The following is an 11,902-nucleotide window of genomic DNA, read 5'->3' as shown; positions in this document are numbered from 1 at the left end:
AGGACGGACCAGAAATTGCATTAACTGCTGTTTGCAGAGACAAACTTTACAGCATAAGGCTTCCCCCAAACTGAAGAAGAACAGCACTATCCCTTTTTGCAGTTTCCAAATGCAAATAAGATGTGTACATTTGCAGGTAGATTTTGCAAATAAGAATGTAAGCTTTCACAAAAGTAAATCAAATAAAGCTATATGATTAATCAATTAGGGATAGTTTTAATGACAGTTTTATTAAATTGCATGTTAATAAAATATATAAAACCAATAAAATTCATCAGCAAAACATATATTCAGAAATCATTAAATGCCACTTTTTCTTCGTACAATTTGTTAGCTTCTGTTTACTAAGTATTATCTCAAATTTGCTTCAGTATCATCCAGACAGAGCTCTACATTGGGAGGTGTTAGGGTACCACAATCTACACACTCCAGCACAATGCTCTGATTTCCTTGAACCACCAATTACATTATGATGAGTCTTTCACCAGGCTTTTGAAGGGTCATTTTATGCAGTGTATCAGTCTCTAGAAACAGTAAGAATGCATCAGGATTTCTTCTGGAACAGAATATAATCCTAGCTCAGTTCTGATACATTATATAAAAACAAATTATTAAGAGGTATAATTCTGGTGCTAGTGTTATCTGAGAAAAGCAAGATCAGAGGCGCAGGTGCTATTTCATCTGTCTTTTTGTGCAAATTAAACAGTCTGACTAGCACTTAGAAAACTGTCTCAGACTAAAAGCCTTGCAAGAACATAATGACCTCACAGATATGTAATGTTTTGAGCCTCTAGGAAATACGTCTGCTTAAGGAAATGAAACCTGGCTGCCTAAACAGATAGATCCACCCTTTAAATGAAACTGACATTTCCTCAGTATCTGGAGCAGTTTCTCCTCCTACTGAAAGTGAAAGAAAAAAATGCATCTTAACATAATCTGAAGGTATATGTCAGTACTCTGCATACTCTGTTATACAGTACTGTACTTGCTCTTTTGACTGCATTTTGTAAATACAGTCCTCATGCATTTTCTTCTTGTCCTGCTGACAAACATATCTACCCACTAACATGTCTGATTTTGTGTACTGTATCTTAATCTTTAAGCTGTCACAGGTCTCTCCTGTTGTCTTTTTGATATGTGCTGATAACATGGCCTTGCCTTAGTCACTGGTATAGATGAATCAATTATTTCAGGATATGTGAAGGCAACCTTACACATTTCAACTTGGAAGCACTGACCACTGAGTTCAGTGGGGTTACTCCCAAACTAGCAAGCTTCGTTTTACAACCAACTTGTGAAAATCTACAAGACAATCCTGTGGAATTATATGAGTATTCTTCCAGATACCTATGTTGTTAATTTTTGGGAAGAAGAAATGTAAGAATAGAATCCAAATATCAAAATACTTGGGGTAGACTCACATTTAAAATAGATAGTCAAGTCAAATCAGGTTGAATTGATTAAATAAGGTTGTTTCAAGGTGCAGCATGTCATTTAGAGTGGTCCTCGTTTTCACACACAAACACCAAGTGGTTTCAGGAGTAGAAACCACACTGCACATCAGATCAACCCTATTAATCCTGTTTCTCCCTCTCTGCTTCCAGGCCCCTGCATTTTCTCCTGTCTTCTCCTTCATGGGGCAGCAAGGGAATTAAAACAAAAATGTATTGAGAAGTGGCATACCACTGTATTGGCTTGTCACCAAAGTGACACGGAACACCCACCAGTGCTGCTTTGGTCCATTTCCAGTGATCACATATGTTGGAAACCAAACTCAAATGGAATTATCCTATCTGTGCTTCAAAAACAAAACAAAAACCCCCTGCCAGTGATCCAAAAAGGTGCAGATAGCCATGGAAAAGGATCAGACTGGTTTGTGACTGCCTTACATTCTGTAGTTCCCATAAAAGAGAACAATCCTGACCTTGCCAATGACAGTTAAAATGTGAGCAAAATGACCATTTCAAGAATGAGGAAGAATAGATTCATTGAAATTAATTAGAGTTAAATTAGAGTCATTCACTGATTCCAGACTTACTAAAAGCAACGTACTCTATAATGAAAACTAGATATAACTCTAGGATCCACTCCCTGCCCCCATGGTAGATATGTATCTCTTGATTTAGGCAGGTCTGTTCTAAGAATGACAAATTTTAAATCCAAGCCCTAGTTCATAGGAAAGATTAAAAGAATCTGTTTCTTGTGATTTATTAGCCAAGAAAAACAAAATACGTTACATTTAAGTACCTGGGGCTTTTGGTTGTTGTGGGTTTTTCAGGCTCTTCGGCCGTGTTCTGAAGGTTGTTCTTCCTAACGTTTTGCCAGTCTCTGTAGCCGGCATCTTCAGAGGACAGCACTCTGAAAATGCCGGCCACAGAGATGGGCGAAACATTAGGAAGAACAACCTTCAGAACACGGCCAAAGAGCCCGAAAAACCCACAACAGCCATTAGATCCCGGCCATGAAAGCCTTCACGAATATCCGGGGCTTTCTTTTTCATTTGATAAAAACAGAAACAAACTTTAATCAAAACTGAAAATGGAGCACATACTAGACTGTTGCAAGTTCCCAAGGAAATTGGGTAATGTGTTTATTCTAGCTTTCTGTATTTCAATGCTGAAATGTCAACTTTACCTGACTGTGAGAGGCAACTGTTAGGGGTTAGTGGTAGCTATCTTCCATAGCTGGGACGAGGTTACTGCCATTTTTGCTTTCACCTCTTGCCTGTCGCATCAGCCATTTCTGGTTGGAGGGCCACTGAACATGCATAGCCCTACTCATGCTCAGAACATTTCCTGGCTCCACTGCAGTTCTGAAGGTAGCAGAGGAGGCATAGAAGGCACTGTCTTCTGGAAGTACCACAATGCTTATCTACCATTCAGCAACTCTATCAGCAGCCATGTCTAAATGACACTCATATATGCAGGAAAACAAGTAAGTACCAAACTGAGGCCAATTCAGCCCATAGTCCTCTATCACAATGCACAGAACCAAAATGGGGCAACAGCACTCCCAATCCATACACTCCATACCACAGCCTGTTGTAATCCCACCAAAGTCTCAGCCGTTCTTATGGGAACGGGTTTGCGTGCTCTTCTGGTGCCCACAGCCACCATTTGCAAGCACCGAACACATGGAAATGAATGAAGGAGAGCATGACACAACATGACATTATAACACCCTTGACAGGAGACTGACACAGTACACACACACAGTCAACACCACTTGGGCAGAGGTTTAAGATCCACAAGGATGAAGAAAGACTGATTTGACAGCAAGCAAAGGGAGAGGAGAATGGTGGAGGAAGATAAAAAATGAAGGAAGCTGAGTTGTGGAGAGTGGTTTAATATTAAACTTGGTAGTGAAGGTGCTCATCATAACAGTTCTCCTAGCTAGCCTCCCAGCATAAGGAGAGTCCATAAATAAAGGCAGCTGGATCAGTGCACAGTAACAGATCAGAACTAAGTATTTTGTAAAGCTGATGACTGTTAATTGTCTGTTCATTGACCTAACCAACCTCAAGTATTTTGCATTACAGCAAGGATAAAGATAAAAGTTCCCCTTGACAATTAAGTCCAGGCATGTCCGACTCTAGGGGCCAGTGCTCATCCCTGTTTGTAAGCCGAAGAACCAGAATTTGTCTATAGACTCTTTCTGTGGCCGTAGACATGTGGCCAGCATGAATAGACATGGAACATCATTACCTTTCCACCAAGGTGGTATCTACTCGCATTTGCATGCTTTCAAACTGCAAGGTTGGCAGGAGCTGAGACAAGCAACAGGAGCTCACCCCATCATGTGGAATCAATCTGCCAGCTTTCTGATCAACAAGCCCAGTGGCTCAGCAGTTTAACCTACAGCACCACCCACAGAAAATTCATTGCTCTTCCATCTCCCGTAAGGATTGCAGGTAAGCTTGGGGGTGGGGTGGGGGACAGGGAAGCCAGAGGTAAATGGCAAATGGTTTGTGAAGCAGCAGGAAATGGAGCAGAAAACCAAATCTTACATGGAGCAGCATCCCTTATCACTGAAAGTGTGATACAGGAGGCATTTTTTTCCAAATAGACATCACGGGAAAAGCATGCCTGTGCAGACCCCTATCAGTCTAACCCATCAAATGTTTTCAAGTGGTTCAAAACTCCCTAGCATTTTTAATTTGCAGGAGAGTAAGGTAAAAGGTAAAGGTTCCCCTTGACATTTTTAGTCCAGTCATGTCCGACTCTAGGGGGCGGCGCTCATCCCGCTTTTCAAGCCATAGAGCCAGCACCTGTCCGAAGACAGTTTCCGTTGTGACGTTGCTAGCGTGACTAGGGAACGCCGTTTTACCTTCCCACCGAGGTGGTACCTATTTATCTACTCGCATTTACATGCTTTTGAACTGCTAGGTTGGCGAGGAGCTGGGACAAAGCGACGGGAGCTCACTCCGTTGCGTGGATTCGATCTCACGACTGCTGGTCTTCTGACCCTGCAGCACACAAAGGCTTCTGTGGTTTAGCCCGCAGCGCCACCACGTCCCTACATTTGGTAGCAGGAGAGTAATAGCTACCAAACCAGTGAGTGCCACCATTTGCAACAGAGAGGAAAAAGAAGAAACAAGACCAAAACAAACAAAACAGCGGGTGGGGGGGGGAAGGAGGAAAGAAAGGATGAATGCACAGAAAGGGAAGACAACAAGGGAGCCCAGTCAAGTACAGTCTTGTAAGGGAACTGGTGAACAGAATAGGTAGACATATTAATTATTAATAATTATTGATCTGTCATCACTATACTGATAAGCTGAAGATTGTATGCTCTATTTCGAAAAAAAGCATACATTGTTGGATGAGTATAAATATGGTTTGATTATAGGCCGTTGTTAGAATTCAGTGACCAGGAGTAGAGATCTTCATCTTCACTGGTGGTATTTTCTCCTTGCGAATATTTGCTAGGACCTAATAAAGGTGGGTTTGATCATTACCTCTAACCTAAAAAAAGAGTACTGGTGATTCTTCCCAAAGAGTAAAGATAACAAGAAACAAATCCTGAAAGTATATACTGTATATACTTTGTTACGCACAGCCAAGGCAGTGGCTAGAGCAGGGGTTCTCAATCTTTGTTGTACTGTATGGATTTTTGGACTTTTCATGAGCCCCAACCAGCACAATCAGTCATAAGGGATTCATAAGGAAATCCAAAATAAGGGTTGAGAACGATTGGTCCCGAGTGTCAGATTAGGACGGATCCAGATCCAGCTAAGAAGCTAACTGGGTGACATTGGACCAGTTACTGTCTCTTTTCCTAACCAACTCTTTTTGTAAGGATTAAGATAGATGGGGAAGGATAACACATGTTGCCTTGAGCTCCATGGAAGAAGCATGTGATACAAATGTAATACATAAAAAATAAATGCAGGAATCAGATGGGGTCAAATCTTACTTGAACTTGGAACTGAGTCCCAAGCTGGATACTGAAGCTTCTGTCAATGCTCAGAATTTCTCAGAGAAAAATGTGAAACTCTTACAATATCCTGTCACAATAATGACATAAATGCATTTTATAGCAACATCTTATTGTACAAACTGCCAATGTTCCAGGCTTCTTCTCATCTGCCATGTTCTCCTCATTCTTCTAGATGACAAGATTTCATGTAGGCTATCACTTTGTCTCAGCAAAGACCTGCAAACAGGTTGTACTGTAGAAAGCTGGAATCACTTTCATCTGTTTTAGTCCATCTTCACTGCTCTGCTGTTTATGGAATTCAGTGACTCCTACAATTCACGAGGGTTGCCTTAATTGGGATGGGGGCACCTTGCAAAAGCTGCTACGAGTCCATAGGAATCAAAGCATAACATATGATACAGAGTGGTTTCCTTACTAAGACATAGTGTACCCAGTATTGTACTCAGATATATTATTATGTGAATGTATATGCAAGATATGCAAAATAATATGGAGAATATTCCGCATCTGTTTATCTTCACGCTAGATGATATACCATTGCTATGTGCCTGTAGATCGAAAATAGTTATTACCCCACACAAAAAATAAAAGACAGACATCCATGTGTAATATGGGTGACAAATTGCTTCTAGAGGAAATGTTTTGTTAACAGTCCTTAGCACTTGAGAGAAATGTCTCCATGGAATCAAAGAACAAAATGGTCCAGCATAGTGATTCAGTATTAGTGGTTTAATTGTCACTAGGTGAAGATCCCTGGGGAGAAAAGAAATAAAAAGACAACAGGAAAACCTGACTGGTTGGAGCGAACAATGACAATACCTGGAAATTTTAACAGCAGCATAGTTGAAATGCTAGAATATAAACTTTTTTGTGTCCTAAAGGAGAAAACAATCCTAAATATATTTACTCAGAATTAAATCTCTGTGAATTCAGCAGAGCTTACTTTCAGGTAAATGTACAGAGGACTACAGGCTTCATAGTGCAATTCTAGACATGTCGACAAGCCCCACTGATCTCAGGTATCTATTTGGGATACAATCCTGTATACACATGGAAATAAAAACAAGCAAGCATCTTAAATGCTAACCATTAGGCACATGGGCCTAATAAACATGGGCCTAATTCACATCTTCAGATGCGTAAATCCATTTGAAACACTCAGTATTTCCAGTGAGATTAAATTCTGTTGGTAATACTTTTGAGTAGAGATGCACCCTGTGGTGTTATAAGTTGCATACCATTTTAGCTGAAGATCAGAGACAATACCTTTGCAATTATGTAGAGTTTGAATGCTGGGAAGATATGTACCAAACAAATGGCTTGTAAAATCAGATATATTCACCTGAGCTCAAATCCCTGCTCAGCCATGGAAATTCATAAAGGAGGCTATAGTAAACTATATCTTAAATATCTCAGCTACTTTGAAAACCCTAGAAGGGTCACCATAACTCAATAAGTCGATGACACAACAACAACACACACGAAGACTAGAATGCAGTGGGTCGCTGGTATTATTGTCTCAGTTGTCAGTAGAAGCTGAGTTAACAAATAGTCCCCCTTATATGGAATACAGTAATCAGCTTGGAGGTTACAGTAAATTTCCTTCTAAAATGCATCATTGATTTTTGGTGCTACAGGTATTTACTCAAAGCCTCTCTAACTGTAACTATTTGCTCCCAAAAATACGAACAGCACCTTTGGGAGCAAATAGTAACCGAACAAGAGCAATTTGGGGGTGGCAAATCATATGGCTCTCAATCTGAATGAGGAGCACATTCTGATATTTCATGTTCAAGAAGTGGCTTTCCTTCAAAATAAAAGTGTCTAGATAAACACCAAAAAAACAACAAACAAACTAAATGTGTAGTTTAACCATCACACACGTTTATTTATACATAAAATGTGTAACTTTCTACCTCAGGAGATTCCAGGAAGGCTTCCCTGGAATCTGACCAGACATCTGTTGATGAGGCAAAAGGTGGGCTAACCTAAGACATCTTGCCACCAGGATGGAGCAACAGATGTTGTTTTACTCACTCAAGTCAAGGTGCAGAACATCCAAAACTAGACAACTTATTTCTCACATACTGCAAAAAATCCCACAAGCATCTCTTCTCATAAGGGGCAGTAAAAACACAACAATACAACTGTTGCAAATTAAACAACCACTCCTACATTCTAAATTAGAAACATTAGATTACATTTACTTACAATTTGTAGCCCTTTCATGACCTATCCAAGGCAGCCCATCTCATTTTTAGTTTACTCAACTTCTAGAAGTAAGGCTGGCCATGTAAATAATATGTCTTGTCTGAGTATTATATTAATAAACACCAATTCCGACACTGGTGTTGGGAGAGCTAGGTGATGGCCCTAGACTACACTACCAAAACAGAAACCGAAAGTCTTGTAGCATGTTCAACGCAAACTAATTCTCAGTTTTTATAAATTCTCGTCGTCGTTTAGTCATGTCCGACTCTTCGTGATCCCATGGACCAGAGCACGCCAGGCCCTCCTATCTTCCACTGCCTCCCGTAGTTGTGTCAATTTCATGTTGGTAGCTTCGATGACACTGTCCAACCATTTCATCCTCTGTCGTCCCCTTCTCCTCTTGCCTTCACACTTTCCTAACATCAAGGTCTTTTCCAAGGACTCTTCTCATGAGATGGCCAAAGTATTGGAGCCTCAGCTTCAGGATCTGTCCTTCCAGTGAACACTCAGGGTTGTTTTCCTTTAGAATTGATAGGTTTCTTCTCCTTGCAGTCCAGGGGACTCTCAAGAGCCTCCTCCAGCACCACAATTCAAAGGCATCAATTCTTCGGCGGTCAGCTTTATGGTCCAGCTCTCACTTCCATACATCACTACAGGAAAAACCATAGCTTTGACTATGCAGACTTTTGTTGGAAAGGTGATGTCTCTGCTTTTTAGGATGCTGTCAAGGTTTGTCATTGCTTTCCTCCCAAGAAGCAGGTGTCTTTTAATTTCGTGGTTGCTGTCTCCATCTGCAGTGATTATGGAGCCCAAGAAAATAAAATCTGTCACTGCCTCCATATCTTCCCCTTCTATTTCCCAGGATAAACTCTAGTGAGCCTAAATGCTCTTGGACACAGGAAAGATTAATAAAAACGAAAACCCGATTAGTCTTAAAGGTGCTACAAGACTTCTGAGACAAACACAGATACCGGTAAGATTACCAGTCCCCAAATGCTTTCTGATATGCAATCAGTTAAGAATTTGTAGCCTGTTTATCTGTCAAGCCCAAGTTCGCTCAACTTCCGTATTCAGCGAATGTCATATAATAATAACCTTTGAACTGCAGAGCTGGAAGGGACCCATCCAGTCCAGCCCCTGTCAAGGAAGCACAGTGGGGAATAGAACCCCCAGCCACGGGAGAGCTCCTATAAAAGACAGGAGGGACTGTATCCAAAACAAGGAAGGCCAAAGATTCTCCAGGCAATTGAATAATTTGCATTTGGAGAGCGCAACGTAAACAAACGGACGACTTGCAGTTGACCTGAGGAACATTTTGGGGGGTGGGAAACATGAACAGCCGGTGCTTTACGAGGATCGGGGCCAACTTCCATCGCAGCATTTTAGAACCCCATTTAACCCAATGGCGATTCGGGCTACACGCTGGTGGCGGTTCTTCTACGGCCCATATAGGTTGGCGCAGGGATTTTGATCGCTTAGGACTTTTCCCTCTCAGTAAAAGCCACAGCTGTTTTCCTGTTCGTGGCGGGGAGAAATTGATATTTATAAGGGATTCTCTGTGGGGCTGGCTGGAGAGTTTTTGGGAGGCGAGTATTCATTTGGATAAATAGGACTCTTTAAAGAAATGAACATATTTAGAAACGACCAAAAAGCACACCACTTCTCCACCTTCAATAAAATATTCCAGTGCAAAGAAAGCCTGCCTTTGTCGCCTCCTTGTGCCGCGGCTTAGAAATAAAGCGGCCGAGCTGCTCACATCCACGGACTTCAGTCAAGCTATGGGGAAAGGTCCTGGATGTCCCGCTACTCTTTCTTGCATCCCTTCGGGACAACGCATGCAAAAAAAAAAAGCCAAACGACAGGCTCAGAAAGTCTCTCGCAAACATCCCTTGTTGGTAACCGCTCTACTTTTTGGCGTATCTCTACGTGTCCTTTCCCTTTCGACGGAAAAGCGTCAGTGGGCGCGGAAAATCGCGCTTGATCGACTTATCCCCGGCCCAATCAGCAGCGAGGCCGAGCGGCGGCGCCCGGCAGCCCAGTGTTTTGGCGCCAGAGAGTAGAGACGTTTCCGGCTGCTTTCGCCGGCGGTCTTCCTGAGGGGGGGGGGGCTGGGGGCTGCCGGTGGCAGGTGGCTTTCTCCTCGTGGGGAGCCGGGGTCTGGTTTCGCTTCGTCGGACGACAGTTATTCGTCTCATATCCACCAGGCTGGGTTACAGAGGGCCTGTTTTTTCCTTCCTTCCAGCCTTTACGTTATTCTCCCTCAGCAGCATCTTGTTGGACCGCGAGTCTCCCCCGCCCGGGTCTTTCTTTCGCCCTCAAGCCCCCTAATTCTCTATCTGAGGAGGCCATTCCTCTTGCCGCTCCCCCACCAGCCCCACAGCATTTCCAGGACATCCTCCTCCTCCGTCTGTCCTCTTCTCGGCCCCATCCGGATAGTTTAGTCACCAAGACACTAAAGCATCTCCTTCTACAGGTTGTGCCCATTCTCTGCCTCTCTCTCTCCCCACCCTTTTCCCCACCTCCCATTTACTACCGTCCCATCCACCCCGGAGTCTCCCTTTTTAGCGTGCTGTCATGGCTCTGCTGGCTGGTGTGATCCGTCGGCTGGATGAGACCGTGGTGAATCGCATTGCAGCTGGAGAAGTCATCCAGAGGCCCGCCAATGCCATTAAGGAAATGGTGGAGAACTGGTAATGTTTCGCTCTCTGTCCTCTAGAAGTGGTCATGGTTTGCTTTGTTGTAGTCATGCTTGGGGATGAAGAATAATGAACAGACAGAAGCTCGTTTTTTTAAAAAAAATCTCGCTGGTATGCATGATCAGAGCATATTGCTTTCCCCAGCCTACTGGATTACAAAAGGTGCAATGAGGCAGTGAGAAAAGCGTGTCCCTGATTGCAACAGAAGAGGTCACTTTGTTGGAAATGTTCTTCCTTAAAGTGACCATTCTGTCCATCACTGAATCTCTCCAGGCAGGCCTGAAAGAGTAGTAGCCAAAAAGGTCCGTCTTGGAAATAGATTAGGTGGAGTACTATTCATCTGTACATCATGTGATTACTGGGAAATGGCCTGCACCAGACTATGCCATGGCTGGTCCAAAATGCGAGCTTTATGCCTCTGTGATCACTTTCTAAATTGAACCTCTCACTAGATTGGTCTAGCAATTGTTCCTTTCATTGAGAATGCAGAAATGTAGATGTGGGAATGTTGTCACATATTGAGCTTCCCTGGGGCACTCTTGGAACAACTTGGTTCTTTATCTTTGGAGTGTATTAATATTTCATTAGAAACACATCAAATGTATTTGACTATGGACATTTTCTGAATTATGGTAATCTGAGCATTTGTGTACAAATACTGTATACATGCAGAAGTGGGTGGATGAAAGGAACTTGTAGAATCGTAAATGTTGGGGAGAGTAAGCAGAGAGATTTGCTTCTCCACCTCTCATAGTAAAAATTAAGAATTTATTCAGTGAAGTGGTTTCTGGATGCACTAAAGCATGGTTCCCACCCAACCTTGGATAGGTAAAGGTAAAGGTAAAGGTTCCCCTTGACAATTTTTGTCCAGTCGTGTCCGACTCTAGGGGGCGGGGCTCATCCCGCTCTTCAAGCCATAGAGCCAGCGTTTGTCCGAAGACAATCTTTCCGTGGTCACATGGCTAGTGTGATTTAGACACGGAACCTTGGATAACCCAGGTGTTATTTGACTGCAATTCCCAGAAGCCTTCACCATCAGCTGTGTTGGCTGAAGGTTCTGGGAGTTGTAGTCCAAGAACACCTGGGTTACCCAGGGTTGAGAAACACTGCACTCACATCACATTTTGCATAATTAACTTGTGAAATTCTGTGCTACAAAGTGTAGTGCTGGCAACTAACTGAAATCACTTTTAAAATGAAATACAATTTAGTGGAAAATAAATTTCTGTGTTTTTTGCCGTAATAATAATGGAAATCTTGATCCTTCTGAATACAAGGTGCTGTGAACAAAGTATAAACTAGAACAGCACTTTTCTGTAGGTCACACTGGCAAGTGCTGTAAAAGAATCCTAACTGCTCTTGGGAACAAAGTGAACAAGCAGATTTTTACACAACATTCAGTGAGCTAGAGTTATTCCTGCTTAGGACTTGTCCACACTATGATGTTGGTCCCTGGTCATTCTGATGTTGTTTTGGAGAATTTTAGACCACCCCAGTATTGATAGCCATGCTTCTCATATTCGTTGCTGGATATACTGGATTGCAGTGGGTCATCC

The 11,902-nt window shown here is 42.5% G+C and overlaps 1 protein-coding gene across 2 annotated transcripts in view; it reads left to right on the top strand.

Moving 5' to 3' along the window:
• The first annotated feature begins 9,733 nt into the window (after window positions 1–9,733).
• Window positions 9,734–11,902, top strand: part of MLH1 (mutL homolog 1) — a 56,284-nt gene continuing 54,115 nt past the window's right edge. For both annotated transcript variants that reach the window (XR_013537398.1, XM_020803393.3), the window contains exon 1: window positions 9,734–10,340. Coding sequence is in view for 1 of the 2 variants with exons in the window: in XM_020803393.3 (XP_020659052.3) it covers window positions 10,225–10,340 (116 nt within the window). In the remaining variant the exon portion in view is untranslated. The remainder of the gene's footprint in view (window positions 10,341–11,902) is intronic.

Source organism: Pogona vitticeps, chromosome 6 (assembly GCF_051106095.1).
Source record: "Pogona vitticeps strain Pit_001003342236 chromosome 6, PviZW2.1, whole genome shotgun sequence".
NCBI classification, from domain to species: domain Eukaryota; kingdom Metazoa; phylum Chordata; class Lepidosauria; order Squamata; family Agamidae; genus Pogona; species Pogona vitticeps.
This window is presented reverse-complemented; position numbering and strand designations above follow the sequence as displayed.